The sequence below is a fragment of the Miniopterus natalensis genome, chromosome 12, assembly GCF_054644295.1.
Source record: "Miniopterus natalensis isolate mMinNat1 chromosome 12, mMinNat1.hap1, whole genome shotgun sequence".
In the NCBI taxonomy this organism is placed as follows: Eukaryota; Metazoa; Chordata; class Mammalia; order Chiroptera; family Miniopteridae; genus Miniopterus; species Miniopterus natalensis.
This window is the reverse complement of record NC_142092.1, coordinates 73418146-73442182: the sequence shown is the minus strand read 5'-3', so window position 1 is coordinate 73442182 and position 24037 is coordinate 73418146. Positions and strand designations below refer to the sequence as shown.

The following is a 24037-nucleotide window of genomic DNA, read 5'->3' as shown; positions in this document are numbered from 1 at the left end:
GGAAGTGCCCGGCAGTCCGACTCCAAATACCGTTCTGACTACGGGTGCCGCCTTGTTCCGCAGCCGGAAGCCGAAAACCGGAAGCGGTTCTACCCTGAATGTCCTCGGGGGAAACGCGCTACGGGGAAGGAAGAACGGTCCGGGGACGAAGTGAGGAGCGAGCCTGACTCGGGGGGACAGGCGGCGGGCGGGTCGCCTGCGTTTCCTCCGCGCACCTCGCGACAGGGGCCTCTCCGGTGCGCGCTACGGTTTTTTTTCCTCCCCCCAAATAGGCCCTACTCAGAGGAATAGGGATCGAGTCCTTTCGACCCTTCCAGAGCCCCTTCGCCATCTCCGCGGGCAGTGCCTGCAGCCATGGTGACGCTGCTGCGCTGGGCCCCGCGTCCCCTCCGCGGGCTCCGGCGCCTCCCCGGACCTGCTGCAGGCAAGTGACGGGCACGGGGGAGGGGTCCCGGGCGTCCCCTCGGCCCCGCCCTTGACCGCGGCCCCCCGCTGCCCGCAGGTGCGCGCCCGCGAGCCGCGAGCCGGGGCGCCGGCCGGCTGTACCCGCAGCACATCCCCACCTCGCCGCTGCAGAAGGCGCTGCTGGCCGCCGGCGCCGCGGGCATGGCCCTCTACGACCCGTATCGCCACGGTGAGGCCGCCCGCGCCGCGCCCCGCTGCAGGCCTCGCCTGGGGCACCGGGGCGGGCCCCCGCCTCCGCCAGAGCGCCCGTTTCCTCCGCGCCACTGGGCAACACACGAGGTCCCGGGGCCCAAACCCGGTCGCGGTACCTCGTAGTCACCCGGAGCGTTCCTAAAAAATGCAGAGGCCCGGGTTCCACCCCGAAGTCCACCCCTGTCTGCCAGGTGTGGAGAGGGGCAGGAGGAAGGGGCCTGGAATCTGAGCTTCTGCCTCTTGAAACGACTTCCCAGGAAATCCAGTCATCCAGCCACAGTGGTAACCTCTGGGCTACGTAGGTGGCTTAGCACCCATCGAAGGATAACATCCCACTAGAAATTAAACTTTGTAAGGTTAGGGACCATGACCTCCCTGTTCCACTGTATAGGCAGCTTTTTGGATAATGCCAGGCCCGTGATAGATGCTCAGAAAATGTTTGCTGGGTGTATGACTGCAGCATCCTAAGATCCCACGAGCCTTTCTCATCCCTCCCAGGCTGCTTAAGTGGGGAGAGTGCTCGCACTCCTACTAGGAAAAACGATGATGCTAACTCTCACTGAGCACGTGCGGGGTGCTCGCTGTGCTGGGTGCTTTAATATGCATGATGTTTTTTATGTCTACATCAACCCTATTGGAGAGGCGTCATCTGCACTTCACAAGTGAGGACGCTGAGGCTTGGAAATGTGAAGCAGTTTACACAAGGTCACCCAGATAGCGACTGCACCTGGGCTCAAAGTCCACACTCTGATACCAAAGCTGCACCTGTCAATGGGGACATTATATTGTGTTGTGACAATGGATGTGAAGGTGATCTGTGGCCTCTTGGGAGCACTGTGCTAACCAGAGCCACCTCATGCCAGTAGATTAATAACATCAATGCTAATAAGTACAGGTATATTGAGCCCTAACTGGGTGCAGGATGATTTGCTAAGTGCTTAACATGAGTCTTCATAACTAACACATAGATCTTACCCCAGTTTTATCAGTTAGGTGATCAGGACTCACACCAGATCAAGTAACTTACCTAAGATCCTGTCCTACACTCGTCCCAATTTCTTCCCTTTCAGACATGGTCGCAGTTCTAGGGGAAACCACAGGACACCGTGCCCTGAAGTTCCTCAGGGACCAGATGAAGAGGGATCCAGAGGGTACCCAGATCCTGCAGTAGGTCCCAGCTCTGCCTGGGGGGCGTTGGAAGTATTCTGTGGGGATCTTGCTGTCTCTAGAGTCACACTGTGTCAGCCCTGTTCCTGTAGGGAGCTCTCGATATCCTGGCTGGGGATGGCTGCACAGGCTGGGTGCTGCTTACCTCCAGGCATGCCACACACATAGACACTACAGTGACCCCCTCAGCAGTGCCGTCTGGTGGCCTTGCCCTAGTTCCAGCCTCAGGGCTCTATACCTTCTCCAAGCTCCCGTAGTAAGTGCCAGCTGTACCCCTCGCCCCCTTCTGCAATGCCCTTTGTGATTACCCTGATCACATCCAAGGCCTGCCTGCCTAGACTGTGCCCCTGTAGGCAGAAACCACGGCCTTCTTGTGGCCGCCTCCTCAGTCCCTGGCCCCTAGGAGATGCTCCAGCAGGACTTATGGCCCCATTGCTATCCTGCCACTTCGTCTCTTGCAACCTCATTCTAGCCGAACCTTTCACCTGCCTCTGCTGGTGACCTCCCAAAACCTAAGTCCTGCCTTCTGCCTTGCAGGGAGCGTCCCCGAATCTCTCTGTCCACCCTTGACCTGGGCAAGCTCCAGAGCCTGCCTGAGGGCTCCCTTGGCCGAGAATACCTCCGTTTCCTGGATGTGAATGTGAGTTTCCAGTTTCTGTGCATTTGCCCCTCACCAGGCAGGTCAGATGAGTGGCGTGGGAGCGACGTCCCAAGGAAGGAGGAGCCCTGAGTTGCCACCACGAGCAGAAGTGCTTTTCAGTCTCTTGTGCCAGGGCTTTATCATTTTCTATGGGACAGGTGAATGGGCCGGTAACATCGCTCCAGCCGACCAGTCTGCTGGTCAGCATTTGTTAACCTCTTACTGCATACCAGGTGCCAGGCTTGTGCATGATCTCACTGAGTCTTCCCAATAACCCTATCAAGTATGTTTTATTATTATTCCCCCCCTTTTTTTTTGAGAATTCTCGTTTTTTTAAAAATATGTTTTTATCGATTTCAGAGAGAGGAAGGGAGCGAGAGACAGAAACATCAATGATGAGAGTCATTGATTGGCTGCCTCCCGTGTGCCCCCTACTGGGGATCGAGCCCACATCCCAGACATGTGCCCTGACCAGGAATCAAACCGTGACTGCCTGGTTCATAGGTTGATGCTCAACCGCTGAGCCACACCGGCCAGGCTGTTATTCCCTTTTAACAGATGAAACCAAGGCTCAGAGGCGCCAAGCAGCTTGGTGACTTCATACAGCCGGTGTTAGTGGCAGCACCGTACAAACCCAGGTCGTGCTGTTAGCAGCTGCACTCTGTGCCCCACTCCAGAGACAATGCCTTCATTCCCTAGGGCATGGCAAGTGGTGGCACGCTCCAGCCCCAGGTGGGGGAGGGTCCCGGTTACTGAGGGAATCCTTCACTTGTTTAGCCTCTGGCATGCGTCCTCCCGTTGTTCCCATCCTGGGGACATAATGGTGAACGAGACAGACAAGATCCCTGCCCTCACGGAGCTAATATTCTGGTCGGGGAGGTAAATAAAGCAGTACAAGGAAGACGTTGTCATATAAAAATTCATATAAAATGTTTATTGAGTGCTTAGAACTTACCAGACAGACACGGTTCACAGCAGTCGGGGTACAGTGAACCAAACCAGCCAGGGCCCCACCTTGTGCAGCTTCCATTCTAGCAGATGGTGCCAGGAGGACAGCAGTCCCCGCAACAGAGGACAAGGGTAGTGGTGGCCCTGGGGGACTTAGAGGGATGGGGCCAGCCCTGAGGAGACACAGGAGGAACAGTCCAAGGGATTGGCAAGTGCAGGGCTCTGTGTGTTTAAGGAAGGGGAGACAGACCCATGTGGCCGCAGAGGAGAAAGTTGGATGAGGCAGCCAATGGGCTGGGAGGTCAGCCAGCCAGCCCTGCCCACCGTGGGAAGGAGTCTGTATTTTGTAATCGGAGCAGTAGGAAGCCGCCGAGGTTTCCAAGCAGAAGAGTAACATCTGATTTATAAAAGGACCTTAGGATACAGCTAGGTACCTTCCCTGTGCCCACCCCCTCCCGCCAGCGTAGGACCTCTGAAGTGGCCGCCCAGGCAGAGCAGGCGCCGGCCGGCCGGCCTGGAGGAGATGCAGGAGAGAGGGAGGGTCTCTCGGGAGCTGGGTTTCTCCACCTCGGTGCTCTGGACTTTTGGGGCTGAGTAGTTCTGCGGGGGTGTCCCGTGCATTGTAGGATATTCAGCAGCCTCCCTGGCCTCTGCCCGCTGGACTCCAGTAGCACCCCCCCCCCACGTCGTAACAGCCACAGATGTCTCCGGACATTGCAGATGTCCACTGGTGGGCAGTTGAGAACCGCTGCTCTAGAAAGTTTTTGTTGTTGTTACTGTTGTTGTTTTTAATCACCTTCACCTGAGGATATTTTTTCCATTGCTTTTCAGAGAGAGTGGAAGGGGGGGAGAGAGAGAGAAACATTGATGTGAGAGAGGCACGTCCATTAGTTGCAAGGCTGGGGATGGAGCCTGCAACCGAGGCACGTGCCCTTGGCCAGAATCAAACCTGGGACCCTTCAGTCCGCAGGCCGACGCTCTAACCGCTGAGCCAAACCAGCCAGGGCTCTAGAAGTTTATTATCCCTGAAAAAAATCACCTGCCCCCATGCTTTCCCAACACTGGCCCCCGCCACATTGTAGACCGCCTCCCTCCAGTTTCACCAGGATGTGAATTATTTCATCAACAGGAAACCCACAAGGGTGGCCTGCCCCTCGTGTCACCCAGAGAGGGATGGCCCTCTTCTGAAGTTCCCCTGGAGCCTTTTGTCCTGTTACCTTGGGAGGCGATGGGACTTCAGGGGCCTCCCTGGGCACTTCGCCCAGTTACAGCCCCAGTGTGGCAACAGCCCCAGCCATTTTGACACCTCCAGAGGAGGGAAACCAGCAGCCCACGGAAGGTGAAGTAACACCCCGGAGCCGGCAGAGATTTAGATCAAGGTTCAGTGCGAGGCCGCCCTCCCGGAGGTGGACGTCGGTCGGGAATGTGGCCAGTCACCCCCGTGGCATTGAGATCGCAGGCGTGAACTCTGGAGTTGGGAGTCGCCCAAGTTAGAGTCCTGCCTCTCTTCCCGGCTTTAGGGCCCTGAGCAAGCCGCCTGACCTCGCCGAGGCTCAGATTCCTCATCCGGGAAAGAAGGACCGACTGTCTTCCAGGGCACTCACCTGGCTTGTCAGTAACGGATGTTGAGGCCACAGGCTTTGGAACCCAGCAGACTTGGTTCCGAATCCCGGCTCAGCCCTTTGATCCGCTGTGTGATCTTGGGCAAGTTACTGAGTCTTTGAGCCTCAGTTCCTTTGTCTGTATCTGCGGCACATCGCAGTGTCTGCCCTCGAGGTGGCCGTGAGCAGGACGTGCGGTGACACACGTGAGGGACAGCGCACGGGGCAGGCGCACAGCAGGGGCTCAGTCAGTGTTGCTGGGTTACTGTGACCACCTTTGGCTTCATGCAGTAATCCTGTGGACGAAATGGGGACCCAGGGCCCAGGGAGGCCACAGGCAGACCGTGGTCCCGAGCCGGCTGCCTCAAAGCAGTGGAGACGCAGCCTCCCAACCTCTGGCCAGGCCGGGGCCACCAGACTGTTCCCACTCTGTCTGGGTGCTGCTGGGGACTCCAAGGCAGCGGGTGGGTGAAAGGGGGCAGCTGACACTCCTGCCTGGGGCTGGAGAAGTGCCTGGGGTGGCCTTTTACCCATGCGCTCCAGAGATGGTTTGTCACCTGGGCCCTAAAGATAAAACAGCAAAATAGCCAGCCCTGGCCCGGCCGGGCGTGGCTCAGCCGTTGAGCATCGATCGACCTGGGATCCAGGCGATCGGGGTTCGATTCCCGGTCAGGGCACATGCCCGGGTTGGGGGCTCGATCAATGACTCTCTCATCATTGATGTTTCCATCTCTCTCCCTCTCCTTTCCTCTCTCTGAAATCAATAAAGATATATTTTCAGAAAAGAAAAAAAAAAAAATAGCCAGCCCCGGCCCTGTGCTGCTGATGGGCTGCTGCAGCTCCGTTCACAGGAACAGAGTCCCAGCCACGGAGGGAATGTAAAGCCTGCGCCCAGCTACGTTAACAAAGCAAAAAGGAACCGGCGGCATGAAATTCTTTACAGATGCTTTTATTGACTTTAGAGAGGAAGGGAGAGGGAGAGATGGAAGCACTGAGGAGAGAGAAACGCCCGTGGGCTGCCTCCTGCACGGCCCCCACTGGGGTCGAACCCGAGCCCCAGGTGTGTGCCCTGACCGGGAACGGGAATCGAAGCGCGACCTCCTGGTCCAGAGGTCGATGCTCAGCCGCTGGGCCGCGCCGGCCGGGCCCGTCTCCTCCGTTTCTAAACGGCCGCTCAGTAGCGCCGAGTCTGCTCACGCGGTTGTCTCCAGAGCTTTTAAAACGGAAACTCTCTACCCATCAAACTCCCGCCCCCCTCCCACTGGGGCTTCTTTACCGGGGATCCCTGCAGGTTACGTGTGAGTCGTTAGGTGTGAGCCGGGCTGAGGGGTTGCTGATGGCACCGTGTTCCCTGCCCGAGGCCCCGTCAGCGGGTGCAGACGGAGGCAAAGGCCCCGGAGAGCTTGGGGGGCGAGTTTGGTGGGAGCAGTTGACAGAGTGGAGGAGAGGCGGGCAGCTGGGCCTCGGGGACCATGGGGAAGGGGTCTAGGGGAATCCGTGGCTGTCAGAGGGTCTCCCCAGATACCCGAGCGCCCACCCGGTTCGTGGACGAGGAGGAGCTGGCCTACGTGATCCAGCGGTACCGGGAGGTGCACGACATGCTGCACACGCTGCTGGGGATGCCCACCAACATGCTGGGTGAGTCCACCGCGCCGGGCGCCCCGGCAAGCCCGTCCACCGGCGTCTGTTCAGGGCCAGGGCAGGGCTTGCCCGTCTCTGCCCCCCGCCAGCTAGCTGGCTTGGTGCCTCGTGTTTCGGCTTTACCGGAACATCTTGGCTGCCCCTGTGCCGTCCCTACTGCCTGTCGCGGCTCCTGCACACACACGACAGTGTCCAGACATCAGGGCTCCCTCTCCGGGCCCCTCAGGCGCTCCCTAAGGCCTGGAGGCACTGGCCTGGCTGTCCAGTCCTCTGCATTCGGACCCCAAGCTTCCTCTCCCGCCCTTCTTTCCTCTGGCTCTGTCTTGGGCTCTCTCCTCCCTTGCAAGCCAAGTGCCCCAGGGCACAGCACTGCCCAGACTGGGAATGGCTGACCCCCCGTAGAGAAGAGACACCTTAGAGAGAAGCAGGCACCTCCCTGTCCCTTGCCAGGAGCACCTCTGGCCTCTCGTCCTGGCCCCTCCTCACCCCCCACCCCGCCCCCCAGGAGAGATCGTGGTGAAGTGGTTTGAGGCTGTCCAGACCGGCCTGCCCATGTGCATCCTGGGCGCGCTCTTCGGACCAGTGCGACTCAGTGCCCAGTAAGTTCTCCAGGGGCGAGGGGTCAGGGGAGAGCTCAGAGGGCCCAGGCCGCTGGAGGTGGAGGAGCACCCAGCCTTCCTACCAGCCTCCGTGGTCCTGCCGAAGCCGGGGTGGGAAGAACAGGCGGAGAGCTGACCCTGGCCTGGCGCAGGGCCTCCCGGACAGCAGATGAGGCCTGGGCACTTCCTGGGACCCTGGGGTCTCTTGGGCTGGGCCTCAGCACAAGGTCAGAGCCCCCGATTTAAACCTGGGCTTCGGCACGGTCAAGATGTGGCTTCGGGCGCTTCGGGTGCTTCGGGCACAGGTTCTAACCTCGAGCGTCCTTTTGCTCACTTGAAAATCGGTGATAACTCCCTTCGTCCTGGGTCAGTGTGAGGATCAGCTGAGAAAACGCACACGGGCTGCTGGGCACACAGCGCGCCCGGCTCAGGACCTTCTGTTCCCTTCTCCCCCTGCTGCCCACAGGCACCTGCAAGTGCTGGTCTCGGAGCTGGGTCCGTGGGCGGTTCAGAATGGGCGCCGGGCGCCCTGTGTCCTCAACGTGTACTTCGAGCGGCGCTGGGAGCAGCCCCTGACGGCCCTGCGGGCGGAGTTGGGCATCACCGAGCCCCCCAGGCACTTCTAGGGCCTGGCCTAGGCCTGGGCTGTGGCTGGCTCCCCACCCGCACCCCACCCACTTCCCCAGGGCAGAGGCTCCTCTGCCACCACCTTTGTTCCTCTTCTGCCAGCGCTGACCCTTGGACGTATTTATCAGGATTTGTCATAACGTTGCCGAGTGGCCTTGGGGCCGGCCCAGGCGGGAGAGGGCAGTGCAGCGGGGCTCCCAGGGAGTCGAGCGCCCAAGAGAACCACACGGAGCAGGACCCTGCCGTCTGGACTCGGGCTGGGATGTTCCTGCCCACACCCCTGGCGCAGAGCCTCCCGCCGGCCAGGCTTTCTGGGGCAGGCCGGGTGTCCTCCTGGGATCGGGGACGGTGCCCAGTTCCAAAGGCCGGAGGAGAGGGGGAAAGGAGTCTCCACGGTGAATAAAGGCTCCCGTCAGGTCCTGCTTCGCCTGCCTTGGTCCCGTGCTGGCTGACCCCGGCCGCCTCGGGCCTTGGAGCCCCGAGAGGAAACATCCCCTCCGGCCTGTGCTTCAGCTGCTTGGCCCATCTCTGCCCTGAAGCTGGGCAAACGGATTCAAGCTTCCGACTCCTCTACGGTTCTCTAGTGGAGGGCAGGGGGCAAGTCCCGTCCCCTCGGCCACTTCATCAGTAAGAGGGGAACGGAAACAGCGCCGCCTCCCGTGGCCAGTGTGGGGGTTTCAGGGGACCCTCAGCAGGAGGGCTTCCGAGGAAGGACCCCAGAGGCAGGCGGGGGAGGCCGCGTGAGACTGCGGGCCGGGGCCACGGAGAGAGGACAGGCGGGTGAAAGGGACTGTTGGAGAGTGGGTGGCCCTGTCTTTGGATTTAGAGGCAGACACACTGCGACAATGGCAGGGCACTCGGTTCCGGGGGGCCAGTTCCTCCTCATGAGGAACGGGCAACGAAGGCCCAGAGGTGGGCAAGGGCCTGCCTGGGACACAGGTTGCAAGGCCTCCTGCTCGGTTCCCGGGCAGGGCACCTGCCTGTGTGCAGGAGGCGGCCAGCCAGTGACCACGACTCTCATCACTGACGTTTCCCTCTCTCCCTCTCCCTTCCTCTCTCTGAAACCAATAAAGATATATTTTTAAAAAAAGAGATGAGTGCTGGGCATCAGAGTTAACTGGGGTTGGGGTGGGGGTGTAAAGTCCTGTTTCCAGATCATAAGGTGGCAGTTTTGTCACCAGCTGGAGGAAAATGACACCGGCAATAGCTACCACCCCAACTGCGCTCCTGCCCCAGCCGCGAGGTCCTGGGTCCTGTCGACTTCTGCCCCGAGGCTTACGTTCCCCTCGATAGATCCTGTTGGCCTTTCTCCTGTCTCTGTTCCCTGTCATCACACAGTCGGCTCCTTGTCATTCACACCTGTGCTCGCGTCACCTCTAGAGCGGCTCCCCAGCCCCGCCCCTTTACGCCACCACATCCCCGCGTCTAGAGCGCTCCCCGCTCTGAAATTACGGTTTTTGTAATTTTTTATTTAAAAACATGTATTTATTTTTTGAGAGAGAGAGAAACACTGGTTGATGCTCCCCTCGTTCACGCCGTCCCTGGCCGATTCTGTACGCGCCCTGACCGGGGGTGGAGCCTGCAACCCCGGTGTGTGGGGCGATGCTCTAATCAACCGAGCCACCCGGCCGGGCTGCCAGATGACTCCGTTTGTCCATTTTCAAGCCCCGCGTCTGCTGCACGGGACGCTGGGGTCTCGCGTCCCCTCCCACCGTCTGCCTGACAGGAGCCCCCGTGTGGCTGATCCCAGAGCCGGGCCTGAGGACACAGGCTCCGCAGGCAGGCTGGCCGCCCCCCCGCAGCCCCGAGCCTCTGTGCTCTCACCTGTAGGGGGGACAGTATATGCCTGTCCCAGACCAGGGCCGCGTGCGTGTCGGGCCCCAGCTCACAGTGAACACCGAGGACTCGGAGGCCATCCTTTGACAGGAAGGCCCTTCGAGGCCTCTGAGGTCACCGTGTACAAACAAGCCAGAGGTATTTGCCTCGCCCACACCCAGAGTGGGAGGCCTGGCACAACGCGGGGGTCGCTGCCAAGTACAGCTGAATGCCGGTGGGGTGAGCGCCTGCCGCGTGCCAGGGGTCAAACCGCTCCGCTCAGCGAGTCCAAATGTCAGGCTCGATATGTCTGGAGATCCGAGCGCCGTTGTCAGTTCCCTGACACCGTCACCGGTTCGGTTCCTGGTCAGGGCAGGTGCCTGGTGGGTATTGCCAGAAGTGCAGTGAGCACTCGGTAGGGACAACGTCATCTGGTGGCCTCATCTCCACCCGCCCTCTCCGTGTGTCCAACTGGACTCTGAGCAACTCCAGGACAGACTGTCTTGTTTCCTCGACGTCAGTCGACCTACCCCTCAGACGGGCCCAGCGTCACCCAGTGTCACCCAGTGTCGGTGGGTTTACTGCTTCGGCTTCACCAATGTGACCGGCCTGGGTGGAGGAAAACAGGGGGACTGGTCGCCGCCTCCAAATTCTCACCTGCCTTCTTTTCCCGTGCACATGGCCTCAGCAGCTGATGCGGAAACGATCGCAGTTATCCCCCCAGCTCCTGGCGTGGGTAAGCGCAGCGCCTCCAACTCACTCCCCATCTCCACCGTCTGGATTTTGTAGGTGCTCTGTGGTCAGCGAGCCCGTCCAGTGCTAATTCAGACGCTGCCTGTGACTCTCTGCACAAACCCTGTGAGGCAATCACCATTAGCATGTCCCCGATTTTACACCTAAGAAGGAATGGAGACTTTGAACTTTCAACTGGGAAGGTGACCTGGCTGTTGGGGGCCCACACCCATAAGCGCTGTGCAACACGGCCTCCTGACTGTCACACCCCTGGCGAGGGCGGTGCTTGCACTCACCGAGCTCCCCCGAAGGAGGCACCCTGTACTCTGGAAGAAATAGGTCCAAATACTTATCTGGACAAATTTTCTTTTTTTTTTCCCCTTTGTTAATCCCACCCAAGGATATTTTTTCCACTGATTTTTTTTTAGCGAGAGTGGAAGAGAGGGGGAGAGACAGAGAGAAACAGGGATGTGAGACAGACACATTGATTGGTTGCCTCCCGCATGCACCCCTGACCGGGATCGGGGATCAAGCCTGCAACCAACATACGCGCCCTTGACCGGAATGGAACGAACCCCCGACCCTTCAGTCCGAGGGCTGACGCGCTAACCACTGAGCCAAAACAGCTAGGACTTTCCATGGATTTTTAGAGAGTGGAAGGGAGGGGGGAGAGAGAGAGAGAAACATCCATGTGAGAGAGAAACATCAATTGGTTGCCTCCCGCACCCACCCCGACTGGGGCTGAGGGTTGAACCTGCAACACAGGTACGTGCCCTTGACCGGGAACCAAACCTGCCACCCTCCGGCGCTCAGGCCACCACTCGGCCGGGCCAGATTTCCATTTGTAATCCCAATGAGTAGACCCTGAAAACTCCCCCTGCCCCTGCCCCTGCCCCAGCTCAGGACTTCTACGGGACCAAGGGTTTAAGGGACCTCTTATTCAAAGACAGACGGCCACGGCAGATGACCGACAAGGGTCGATGATGGCGGGACCACGTCCCCAGAGGCCCAGAGCTGCTCAGGCCTGGGAAGCTGGCCAATGGCCCAGGGCTCAGCAGGTGGCGCAACAGATACGGTCACTGGCTTGCAGGGCTGATTTCCTGCGGGGTTCAGAGCGCCCAGAGGTTTCCAGGTCTGTGCCCTTTGTACCATCAGGTGTGCCGCCTGTTTACAAGATACCATGGACGGGCACGGGTGCTTACTCATAACCCGGCTGCCAGGCTTACTGCCCCAGAAGCGGAGGTGAGAGGCGCCCGGGTCTGCAGGTCTCCTGAACCTCCCAGAGGTACTGTGGCCGTCAAACATCCCAATGGGACTGAGGGGGGACTGGACTCTGGCGGGACTCGAACCCACAACCTCCAAGTCCCCGGTGCAAGCTCAGCCAGCAGTGCATGCACCAGCCTGTCCTGGGGTGCATGCCGGGCCCCTGTCTGCCCGAAGCCACCCCTTTAGCTCTCTGCCAGGCGTGGCCTCCGGGTCTAGGCGCCGGGACCCCGGGGGCTCGCGGCCGGGCAGAGCCCGCCTGTCCATCACCGGCCCCGGGGGCGGGGCCCGGGCGGCGCGGACTACAACTCCCAGAGTGCCGCGCGGCGCGCGCGGGGCGGGGTCGTGCGCGCGGGGCGCGCGGCGCCCTGGGCCCGGCTGCCGCGCGGGGAGGGCGGCGTCCGGCCGGTGCAGCCGGTCTGGGCGGAGCGGCGGGCGGGGCCGGCCGGGCCCTGCAGGGCGCGGAGCCGGCGCGGGGCTGCTGAGACCCGGCCCTGGCGCCCAGGGCGGCCGATGCCCCGCGCGCTCCGCCGGCCGCAGCCGCAGCCGCAGCCGCAGCCGCAGCCGCAGCCGGGCCGCATCTGCACCGGGCGCCGCGCGGCGGGGCCGACGCGGGGTGAGCTCCGGCCGGGCGCGGGGAGGGGCCCGGCCCGTCGGGGGGGCGCGGGCGGGGGCCGGGCCGGCCTGGGCGGGGGCGCCCCGATGCGCCGTCTCCGCCCCGCGCGCCCCGCTGCTCCCCCGGCTCCTCGGGGTCCGGGCTGCGCGCGGGGACCCGGGACAGGGGCGCGGGAGCGAGGCGGCCCCTGCGGGCCACAGGCCGCCCCCGCCGCCTGGACGGGCTCCCGCCTCCGCTGGGGCCCGGAGGCCGGGGGTGCGCGGACCTCGGGGACCTGGGTTGGCGGCGGGGTCGCTGTTCGGCCGGCCCCGCGGGACGGCGGGGACAGGGGCTGCGAGGGCTCCCCGGGGCCCAGCGGCCGTCCAGCCGCGACCTTCACCCCTCCCCGGGAACGGGGCGCAGGGGAAAGCGCGGTCCCCGCTGCCGCGCCCTCGAGCCCGGCCGTGGGGCGCCGGGAGTCGCCCCGAGCGCGCGTCTCCCCGCCGCCCGCGCCCGTCCCCAGGCGCCCATGCGGGGGGCCTCCGAGGCCTGTTCCCCCCATCGCCTCTCCCTCTGGGCGATCACCTCTCGGGCACCTGGGGACTCTACCCCTTTGGCTGCGTCGCCCCCTTTGGGCCAGCGGAGGCATCGCGCGCCGGCGCCTCTGGGCGGGGACCGAGCGGCGCCCCTGCGGCAGAGCCTCCCTGGGCCGTGGGTCTGCAGTCGAGCCCGCGGTGCTTGCGTTAAGCAGCCCTCTCCAAGCCCTTTTGGTCAGGGACCCTGGATGTCAGCAGAGTGGACTGTCCTTCTTTGGCTGGAAGGGTTGCTGAGATCGTCTCACTGCACCCACTGCACAGAGGGGGAGACTGAGTCCTAAAGTAGGAGAGGGACTTGCCAGGGTCACCCAGAGTGTCATGGGCAGAAATGGGGCAAGGGCGCTAGGCCCTAGCCTCCTGCCTGTCACTTTTGGAACCGCTCCCCTCCCCACCCCTCCCAGGCCTCTAGCCCGCCCCTTCCAGAGGGCCCTGGAAAGGGGACTGTCACCGGCCGCCTCACTCGGTACTGCGAAGCCTCACGGCAGGTCAACCACTTGGGATCACAGCAGCCTGGCTGACGAGGCGAGGCCAGGAAGTGGGGAACCCAGACCTGTGAAGCTACTGACGCCCCTGTGCTCGCCCACAGGCCACAATGCTGCTCGGGGTGTCTCTTGTGGGACTGTTGCTGTTCTCCAAGCTGGTGCTGAAGCTGCCCTGGGCTCAGGTGGGGTTCTCCCTCCTGCTCCTCTATCTGGGGTCCGGTGGCTGGCGCTTTGTCCGGATCTTCGTCAAGACCGTCAGGCGTGATGTCTTGTGAGTACCTGGTCAAGCCCTTCCTGGAGTCTCCCGCACCTCCCTGGGCTCCCAGTCCCCAAAATTTCCCCAGATCAGACCTGTGGCCTCTGCCAGCGCAGGGTACTGGGGCCCAAAGCAGCAGGCTCTTCTGCATACCCTTCCCCTGGCTCTAGTACCTCCATCTCCAAGGTCACGGTCTCCTCCTGGGGAATCTCCCTAACTATGCGCTCCTTAGCCTAGGGCAGACTTGGGGGCCTGGGATGTAGCAGGGAACACCAGATGTGTGGAGAAGACATCTGGAAGGGCTCCCGAGGACATGCTGTGGCTTATGAGAAGGTGACAAGGACCCTGTAGGGAAGGTCCCGTCCTGGGGTTGGCATTAGTCTGAGAGGGCACTGAGTTCAAGAGCAGGGCCCCGAATCAGATGTCTGGGGGAACCTGCTTCCCAGAGAATGTCAGGTGTGCTCCATAGGGACATCCTGGACCAGAAACACCTGCTGCCACCTTCTCGGTGCCAGGTGCCAGGCTCAGGCCTAGAGAGGAGCAAGGCAGACCTGGTTCCGGGCTGAGCTGGGACTGGTCAGGGAGCCAATTAGCAGATACAGTAATTCCCTAAGCTGGCAGTGCCATGTGGGCAGAGATGCTGACAGTCTTGGTCACAGTAGTGTCCCAGGGCCCAGCACAGTGACCCACGCCCAGAACAGGCAGCTCAGCATTTGTCAATCTGAGTCGATTGCAAAAGGAAACACCCAGTGGCCCCTGCAGAGGGTGGCAGCACAGGGAGCTGTGGGAGCAATGGCTCCAGGCTGGGGCCCTGAGGAGTCAGGGAAGGCCTCCTGGAGGAAGAGTAGCTGTTCTTGAGATACCTCAAGGTGGCGGGATTGCAGCGTGTAGCATCAGCAAAGGCGTAGAGGCTGGGAAGCTGGGAGAGGTCAGCGGTCCGGCGGGGCAGGGCAGGAAAGTGGGGTTAGGCCAGCAATTCCACAAACACGGGCTGAGCCTCCCTGAGCTTGGCACTGAGCAGGGCCCAGAGGACAAGGTGGGAAACAGGATGGAGCCCTCCCCTTGCTGGGCTCACAGAGACGAAGACTGGACAGATCGCAAGCTCACCTCTCATTTATTGGGCAGTGTTGGGGGAGGTGTGGCATGGCGCTGTGGGAGGCCCCGACGGAGGCCTTGCCTTGGGCCCTGAAGCCCTGGGAGGCCCTGACAGAGTGACAGACTCCGAGTAGACAGGGATGGTTGCAGCCCAGCCAGAGAGGACTGGCCTTTAAATCTCACTTCGACCCCATTCTACCCAGGAAGCCAGGGCCAGCCGTCTGCCAGCAGAGCCTTAGCTTCCCCTCCATGCAGGGGAGGGAGGAATCGCCCCAGCCCCTGTGCGCCATCAGCGAGCTGGCGTGCGTAACAGTGCCCAGCACCCAGGTGGTGGGCGAGGCGAGTGTTGCCTTAGGCCCATGGGGTGGGCAGCGCCCTGGGCCAGGGTACCGGGCCCCCGCTCCCGGCCCAGCAGTCACGGCCCCTCCGCTGGCCCCCACGCAGCGGCGGCATGGTGCTCCTGAGGGTGAAGGCCAAGGTCCGGCGGTACCTGCGGCAGCGGCGGACGGTGCCCATCCTGTTTGCGTCCACGGTACAGCGCCACCCCGACAAGACCGCCCTGATCTTCGAGGGCACGGACACCCACTGGACCTTCCGCCAGCTGGACGACTACTCAAGCCGCGTAGCCAACTTCCTGCAGGCGCGGGGCCTGGCCTCCGGTGACGTGGCCGCCCTCTTCATGGAGAACCGCAACGAGTTCGTGGGCCTGTGGCTGGGCATGGCCAAGCTGGGCGTGGAGGCCGCCCTCATCAACACCAACCTCAGGCGGGACGCCCTGCGCCACTGCCTGACCTCCTCCCAGGCCCGGGCCCTCATCTTCGGCAGCGAGATGGCCCCAGGTGAGCCCCGAAGGGGTGGGGACAGGCAGGGAGTCCCACGGGACCTTGTACAGACCACAACCCCACCACCCTCCAGCCCCGGGGGAGGCCGTGGAGCTCAGAGGTTAAGAGCATGAGTCCTGGAGTCCGACGGCCTGGGCTCTGCCTCTGGTGAGCTGGTGATCCCGAGTAAGAGCCCGGAATTCTCTGTGCCTCAGTTTCCTCACGATAGTACCTACCTCAGACTGTTTTCAAGACGATGCTTCACCTGAAGCACTAACAGTGTGGCTGATGCTAGGTGAGCCCTCAGATTTCATGGCTGATGCTAGGTGAGCCCTCAGATTTCATGGCAACCATCCTTCTGACTAATCAAGCCTCATTTCCACATCTGTAAAATGGGCTGATCCCGGTACCTGCGTCCTAGGGAGTGTGGGCAGGAGAATGCATGTAAAGAGTCCACTGTGTAGTTAGCCCGCAGCTAATGAGAGCTGTTGCGCCCATCAGAGTCTTCCGTAGAATGAGGTCCTGGGCGCTTCTCTCCTCCTACCCAGCCAGCCTCCCCTGACAGACAACACGCCCAGCCCTGACGTGAGCAGAGTGCCTGGGGACACGGGGTTTCCTGGCTGCCTGCTGATCTGCCCTGTCTCCCCCGCAGCTGTCTGTGAGATCCACGCCAGCCTGGACCCTTCGGTCAGTCTCTTCTGCTCTGGTCCATGGGAGCCCAGCTCAGTGCCCACCAGCACAGAGCACCTGGACCCGCTGCTGGAAGATGCCCCCAAGCACCCTCCCAGTCGCCCTGACAAGGGCTTCACGGGTGAGCTCCCCACCCCCACAGAGGGGCTCTAAGGAGGCCAAGGACAGATCACCGCTCAGGGTCAGAGGCCTGGGTTCTTCTGCCCACTTGCCATGTGGCCTGGAGTGAGTCCTGTCACCTCCCTTCTCCATCTGGAAGAATGGGGACAGTAACCCTGGGGTTACCATACAGAATCTGTGAGCTGATGTGTAGGAAAGTGCTAGGCCTGGTGCCGAGTACACAGAGGCTCCCAGAATCCGAGTCTGATTGTTGAATGAGCCTTCGTGGAAGCCTGACCCCGGCAGGATTGTGTGGAGCCCAGGGACCTGCTGCTTCTGAATTTTGTTTGGAGTTGGGCCAGGGGCAGGACCCTTTAAATATTCATCTGGCACCTGTTCAGTTCAGGCCCCTATTGGGCTCCTATCCTCTCTCTGCACTGGGCTGCCTCTCTTCCCCTCGCCTCCTCCAGGCAGCCCCTCGGGCCCTCTTGCCTGTCTTCCTCTGCACTGCCTTGTGGAGCCCAGAGCTTGCTGTGTCTCCTGGTGGCTCAGAGTTTGGGCTAAGTTCATATCCTGGCTCTATCACTTCCTTTGTGTGACCCTGAACGCCCGAGCTTCCCTCTGAACCTTTGGTGCTCACAGCTATAAAACGGGGTGGTGCCCAGCCAGTGTGGCGCAGTGGATTGAGTGTTGTCTCCGTGCACCAAGAGGTCAGTGGTTCGATCCCTCTCAGGGCGTATGTCCCCGGTTGTGAGCTCGACCCCAAGTAGAGGGCGTGCAGGAGGCAGCCAGTCAATGTTTCTCTCTTATCAATGTTTCTCTCTCTCCCTCTCTCGTCCTTTCTACCTAAAAATCAATAAAAAATATTTTTTAAAAAAGCTGGGGGTGGTAACAGAGCCTATTTTGTGGAGTGACTTTGAGGATTGAAAAAGATGCAGTTGGAAGCTAGGGTGTGACCAGAAGGGCTCAGTAACTGGTCATTGTCCTCATTATAGTCACTTAATCTCTGTCATAGGCAGGTCTTATCTCCTGGAGCTTTTGAAAGCCGCTTGAGGGCAGGGACGTGGGCTGGTTCAGCCTGTTGCCCTCATGGTGGGCAGCCTCAGGCTGGCATACAGCAGACATGCAGAGAGCAGGAGACGTTTGGCAGGGAACATGCAGAGTCACCGCATGGTACTCCAGACCTCCTGGGACCTCAAGCCCCACTGAGCTTCAGGCAGAAACCATAAAGTGACAGTCCCTGGACTGGACTGCAGGGTGGGGAAAAGAGATGGCCGGTCATGCAGAAGCTGCCTCAGCACCCTGCTTCCTGCAGCTAATGCTCCCCACACTCTTCAGACTTGGGGAAGGCATCACCTCCTCTGGGAAGCCCTCCCTGATGCCACCTCCCTTCCCTGGAGCCTGGGTCAGGTGCTGCCCTTGGGCTTTGACAGGCCCTGTGCTTCCTGGCACTTTGCACTCAGTATTGAAATGCCTGTCTTTTTTTTTTTTTAATTGATTTTAGAGAGGAAGGGAGAGGAAGAGAGAGGGAGAAACATCTACCAGCTGCCTCCTGCACCCCCCCCCCCTACTGGGAACTGAGCCTGCAACCCGGGCATGTGCCCTGATGGGGAATTGAACCAGTGACCTCAACCAACTGAGCCACACCGGCCAGGGCTAGAATGCCTGTCTTCACCTGCCGGTCCCATGTGGCTGCAGCCTCCACCAGGGCAGAGCCTGTGCCCACCTTAGTCACAGATGTCTCCCTGGGCCTGGCACAGCGTGAGGGCCCAGAACAAGTTTGTTGATGGGACAGATGCAGGCATTAGAGCAGGGAGTGGTGCCTGGGGCCATCGGAGCGGGCCTTCTGGAGGAGGTGTGATGGGAGTGGCATCGAATGTCCGTCTGACTCTGAGCTCAGCCCTGTGCCTCCCCTTCTCATGGACACTTACATGTCTTGTTTCCTTCAGATAAGCTCTTCTATATCTACACATCGGGCACCACGGGGCTGCCCAAAGCTGCCATCGTGGTGCACAGCAGGTAAGGGGCAGGTGCCTGGGGGAAGAGCTGGGGGTGGGGACAGGGCCCAGGAGCCTCCCTTCCTGCCTTTCCAGGGACCCACTGAGCCCTCCCCGCTCCGCCCTCCCAGGTACTACCGGATGGCTGCCCTGGTGTACTATGGATTCCGCATGCGGCCCGATGACGTTGTCTACGACTGCCTCCCCCTCTACCACTCTGCAGGTAACCCGGACCGCTCCTCGTCTCAGCCCCGAGGGCCTCAGGAGCCTGTCCCCCTCGGCAGGCACCTGTTGTGGTTGAAACAGATGAGCTTTGGAGCGAAGTTAGGGCTCAGATCCAGACGTGGCCTCTGACTAGAGCTCTGAGGGAGGGCGGCCACACCCATCCAATGGCGTGTGTGGCCGAGACCCACAGGGCACCTGGGCTGGGCTGACAGTTCAGTTCGTTTCCGCAGATGTGCACAGCCTTGCTGCTTGGTCTTAAGAACTTAAGGGAAGACATGATGGAGTAAATATAGTTCCCACCCTCACGGTGCTTAGAGTTGGGTGTGTGTTTGGGGCAGGATGAATGATGGGAACCCACCTCATGTGATACAAAAATAGTGTGGTGAGTGTGGGAGGGCCAGGGAATGGGAGCTCAGCTCAAGGGAATGGCCCTGCGATGGCCAGGAAGGCTTCCTGGAAGAGGTGCCCCCAAGGCAGGCAGATAAGAGATGCAGAAGCCAAGCGGGCTAGCTTGGTCCCCCCAGTTGAATGGCAGCATTATTTATGGTTATAGGAAGCAGGAGATTAATCCCATAGGCCCAGGGGAGCCATGGAAGATGTCTGACTAGGGGAGAGATAGGATCATTAGTGTTGGAGGTAGAGGGCAGGAAAGAGAGAGACCAAGGGAAAGGGCCTTTGGGTTGGGCAGGAGGAAGCTCTGCAGGGAGGGTCTCCATCTCACTGTGGCCTTCAGGGAACATCGTGGGAATTGGGCAGTGCCTGCTCCACGGCATGACTGTGGTCATCCGGAAGAAGTTCTCAGCCTCCCGGTTCTGGGATGATTGTGTCAAGTACAACTGCACAGTGAGTGAGAGGGAAGGGGACGAGCCTGCCCTGTCCCCTCGCGACCCTCCCACCAACCCCACCTGGAGATGTATGTCTTACAGTTGAAGCAGCCATTGTTCAGATGGGGAGATTGAGGCCCAGAGAGGAAAGGGACTGCCTGGGAGGGTGGGGGGGTGACAGAACTAGCAGGGGTAGGGGCCTGAGGGCCTGGGAGGGAGGGAGCGAGGGCAGCCTCAGGGGCCCAGACTCACACCAAGTCCGCCCCCAGATTGTGCAATACATCGGTGAACTGTGCCGCTACCTGCTGAACCAGCCACCCCGGGAGGTGGAAAACCGGCACAGGGTGCGCATGGCACTGGGCAATGGGCTCCGGCAGTCCATCTGGACCGAGTTTTCCGGTCGCTTCAACATCCCCCAGGTGGCTGAGTTCTATGGGGCCACTGAGTGTAACTGCAGCTTGGGCAACTTCGACGGCCAGGTATGCCCCTGGTTGGGGGACGTGGATTGACCATGGAGGGTGCTGGCCGCAGAGGGGAGGGCAGAGTTCCAGCGAGGGAGTGTGGGTGCTGAAGTGCCCCCCCCCATGCGCACACACATTGTCCAGTCTTGGGGGCATGGGGAGAGCCCAGGCCCAAGTTTTGGCCTTTACAGGTGGGAGCCTGTGGCTTCAACAGCCGCATCCTGTCCTTCGTGTACCCAATCCGGCTGGTACGTGTCAACGAGGACACCATGGAGCTGATCCGGGGCCCCAATGGGGTCTGCCTTCCCTGCCAGCCAGGTCTGCCCTGGGGTTGGAACTGGGGGTCAGAGGGGAGGGGTTGGCCAGGAGGGAGACAAGACAGGTGGGTGGGAGGGAGGTAACTCTGTTCTGACCAGTGGCAGTCAGTCAGTTCTTCTCTTACGGCCACAAGTCATTTATTCCATCCATCCATCCATCTTTCACTGTCCCATCTGTCCATCCATCCATCCATCCATCCATCCATCCATCCATCCATCCATCCATCCTTTCACTGTTCCATCCATCCATCCATCCATCCATCCATCCATCCATCCATCCATCCATCCATCCATCCATCCATCCATCCTTTCACTGTTCCATCCATCCATCCATCCATCCATCCATCCATCCATCCATCCATCCATCCATCCTTTCACTGTTCCATCCATCCATCCATCCATCCATCCATCCATCCATCCATCCATCCATCCATCCATTCATCCATCCTTCCATCCTTCCTTTCACTGTTTTATCTGTCCATCCACCCATCCATCCATCCATCCATTTTTCTTTTCAGTGTCCCATCTGTCCGTCCATCCATTCTTCTTTTCACTGTCCCATCCATCCATCCATCCATCCATCCATCCATCCATCCATCCATCCATCCATCCATCCATCCTTTCACCCATCCTTTCACCGTCCCACTTGTGCATCCATCAGTCCATTCCTTCTCCTCTGGGTTGAGGACCCTGGGTCCAGGCTGCCTGGGACGATCCTGGCTCAGCCCTTGAGCTCTGGGCCTGAGTTCCCACATCTCGGTGGGGCTGATGGCAGCACCGCCTTGTGGGGTGGCTCTGAGTACCGTGTGGTGCAGAGCGTGAGGCTTTGAGCTGATCCAGGAACCCAGAGAGGGCCAGTGGTGGCCAGACTGCCCTTGTAGGGCTTGACCACCCTCTGGTCTTTTTGTTTACCTTCCCATCTGCTCACTGACCAGACGTCACTTGGTTTCCTTCATGTGTCAGACGTGCCAAGAGAAGCTCCCTCCCTGGGGGGTTCCTGGGCCAGGGGTCGTGGGGGGAATGGGCATTTCTATGGGAAGCAACGTGACTAGAAATCAGATCAACAACATGCAGAGTGCATTTGGGGGCAGGGGGACCGGTGGGAGAGGCCACCCAGGGCAAACCTGGCCCCACCTTCCTGCCCCAGGTGAGCCTGGCCAGCTGGTGGGCCGCATCATACAGCATGACCCGCTGCGGCGCTTTGACGGCTATCTCAACCAGGGTGCCAACAACAAGAAGATTGCCCAGGATGTCTTCAACAAGGGGGACCAGGCCTACCTCACCGGTGCGTGGGCACTCTCCTCAGCCCTCCATGGCCCTGTTAGAGGGTGGGGGGTGGAAGGATGTGAAGGGGCCTCCCCGCACCTTCAGAGAACCTCTCCAGGGCTCCCCAGCCCCAGCCCCTGCAGCTGAGCAAACCCTCGGCAGGCGGCAAGGACTGCCTGGCCCAGGCGCTACCTCACTTGACCCCTCCCAGGTGATGTGCTGGTGATGGACGAGCTGGGCTACCTGTACTTCCGAGACCGCACCGGGGACACGTTCCGCTGGAAAGGCGAGAACGTGTCCACCACAGAGGTGGAGGGCACACTTAGCCGCCTGCTGAACATGGCCGATGTGGCAGTGTATGGCGTTGAGGTGCCAGGTACGGCCCTGTGGAGATGCCGGGTGCGTGTGGGGAGATGCCACCAGGGGGCACTGCTGGCCGCTGACTGTTCACTGCCCTCAGGAACCGAGGGCCGAGCTGGAATGGCCGCGGTGGCCAACCCCAGGGGCGACTGTGACCTGGAGCGCCTTGCACAGCTTCTGGAAAAGGAGCTTCCCCTCTACGCCCGGCCCATCTTCCTGCGCTTCATGCCTGAGCTCCACAAAACAGGTCTGTCCCTCCCCCGCTCCACCTCGCAGGTTCCAGGCCCAGCCCCTTCCCAGGCCCTTCTGGAGAGACTGGGTGGCTGTCACCGGACCTTGACCCAAAGCCTAGCCAGGTAGTTGATGAACTGACCTCCCTGTGTACAGGTGAGCAGATCGAGCCCTCGGAGAGAAGGTTCATTCGTTCATTGATGGAGCAAATGTTAACTGCGTACCTACCATGTGCCGGGCACTGTGCTAGGCCCTGGGAGTATAGATAGCGGTTTTTGCTCGGACCTGAGGCAGCCTCAGGACAGGAATTCCAAGGTAAAGAATAGAATACAGGCCAGGCTGACAGAAAAGAGAAGGAAGTGGGGTTCAGAGGACAAGGGCGCTTCCCGCGGAGCTGACGTCGAAGCTGAGACCTGAAGGAGGCGGAGAAAGTTATGCGTGTGGGAGGCATTCTGAGCTCTGGGAACAGCAAGCGTGAAGTCCGAGACAGGATGGCCCGTGGACGCTAGAGGAGTGGAAGGAGGCCCCCAGCGCCGGAGCCAGCGGGGGGTGGGCCGCGGCATGAGGCAGGGGAGAGGCTAGCAGGAGCCAGAAGCCCAGAGCCTTTTGCACTGGAGTGGGGGCAGTAGGGAGCCACAGATGTGTTTGAGCAGGGCAGTGACCTGGTCAGATTCACGTCCTGCAAAGCCCTCTGGCTCTGTGGTGAGTAGGGAGAGGGCTGTGGGCAGCGAGGTCAGGGTGGGGAAGCAAGTAAGTGGTTGTCACTCAGGGGAGAGATGAGTGGGGATCTGCTATCACACGGTGGGGTGGTGCCGGGGGAGGGGGGAGCCAGCCCATGCCCAGACCCCCACCCTGCCCTCCTCAGCTCCTGCTGCCCCGCCCTGGCTCTCCCCGCTTCTCAGCCTCTCCCTGGCTGCTCAGCCTCTGGCCTCACCTGCCTGGCCACCTCCCACGTGGTCATCCTGTCAGCCCTGCCTTGACACTATTAAGGAAAAAAACACTGCTACTTAACACTATTCCGGAGATGTTAAAATCTGAAAATGTGCATCTTAGAGTCCATAGAATATAGACGAACACTCGGGGGCCAGTGAGCAGAGTCAGTGCCATCACACCCATACCTTGGAGGTACTCAGATAAAAGGAGCCTTCACAGGAGACCCCCAGTTCTGCTTCTCCCTCAGTGTGGCCTTGGACACATAGCTTCCCTTCTTCAGGTTTCAGTTTCCTCTTTTGTAAAAACAGGGTGGATCAGGACACCCCAGGGCTGCTCTGAGAAGCCGTACATAACAAAATAGACAGAGCCGCCTTTGCAAACTGTAAAGGGGTTGCCCTCCCACATGCACCCTTTCCTATGTCTCTCTGGTCCTCCTCTGCCCATCTTCAGCTCTGCTGGGTGGGTTCCTGGGAGCTCAGCCCTTGCCCTGCACCCTCTGACTCCCCTTCCTCCTTCCTCCGCTCCCCCAGGGACGTACAAGTTACAGAAGACAGAGCTGCGGAAGGAGGGCTTTGACCCTGCGGCTGTGAGAGACCCGCTGTTCTACCTGGATGCCCGCAAGGGCCGCTACATCCCGCTGGACCGAGAGGCCTACACCCGCATCCAGGCCGGCGAGGAGAAGTTGTGATTCACTCTGAGTCCCTCTCAGGGCCAGTGGATGCTGCATCCAGAACCCCAGCTCCTAACCCGGAGGGGTCCTGGGCAATGCCAGACCAAAGCAAGCAGGGCCCGCACCTCGACTGTGAAGTGCTGACCCCTCCCCCTTCAAACTGCCAAGTGACTCACTGCCGCCCCCACCCCCAGCGGCTTTCTGTGAAAGCCTCATGTCCACAGACGGCTTCAAGGCCAGGCAGGCAGGGCCCAGGCCAAGACTGACTGGGCCTCTCAGGATGATGTCTTGGGTCAGGCCAGGGGGAGATGAGCGTCGCCAAGCATTCCTCCGCAAGCCAGGGGGTTTGTAAATGGGACCAGGGCATTAGCCCCTAGACTCAGGAAGCCAGCAGAGCGGGCAGGGGCAGAAGTGGCCGTGGACCAACTG

At 60.7% G+C, this 24037-nt stretch overlaps 2 protein-coding genes across 2 annotated transcripts; both read left to right on the top strand.

Moving 5' to 3' along the window:
- Positions 1–178: 178 nt before the first annotated feature.
- Positions 179–7891, top strand: COQ4 (coenzyme Q4). Its single transcript, XM_087823057.1, is given in 7 exon segments — positions 179–424; positions 503–634; positions 1728–1824; positions 2362–2464; positions 6522–6651; positions 7160–7253; positions 7720–7891. Coding segments are annotated over 7 exon segments (798 nt in total). The 5' UTR covers positions 179–354.
- A 5390-nt stretch (positions 7892–13281) lies between these two features.
- SLC27A4 (solute carrier family 27 member 4) lies at positions 13282–23794 on the top strand. Its single transcript, XM_016211821.2, has 12 exons — positions 13282–13634; positions 15159–15553; positions 16188–16346; positions 18274–18343; positions 18453–18544; positions 19280–19389; positions 19640–19849; positions 20023–20149; positions 21296–21433; positions 21626–21790; positions 21875–22021; positions 23469–23794. Exons 1-12 carry the CDS (start codon positions 13474–13476, stop codon positions 23624–23626), a joined length of 1932 nt encoding a protein of 643 aa, XP_016067307.2. The 5' UTR covers positions 13282–13473; the 3' UTR covers positions 23627–23794.
- Positions 23795–24037: the final 243 nt, after the last annotated feature.

Coding starts and splice junctions, on each gene's coding strand:
- SLC27A4 (XM_016211821.2), top strand. CDS start 13,474: ATGCTGCTCGGGGTGTCTCTTGTGGGACTGTTGCTGTTCTCCAAGCTG. Junction 16,347..18,273: donor CCCTGACAAGGGCTTCACGG/GTGAGCTCCCCA, acceptor TGTTTCCTTCAG/ATAAGCTCTTCTATATCTAC. Junction 19,850..20,022: donor TGGGCAACTTCGACGGCCAG/GTATGCCCCTGG, acceptor TGGCCTTTACAG/GTGGGAGCCTGTGGCTTCAA.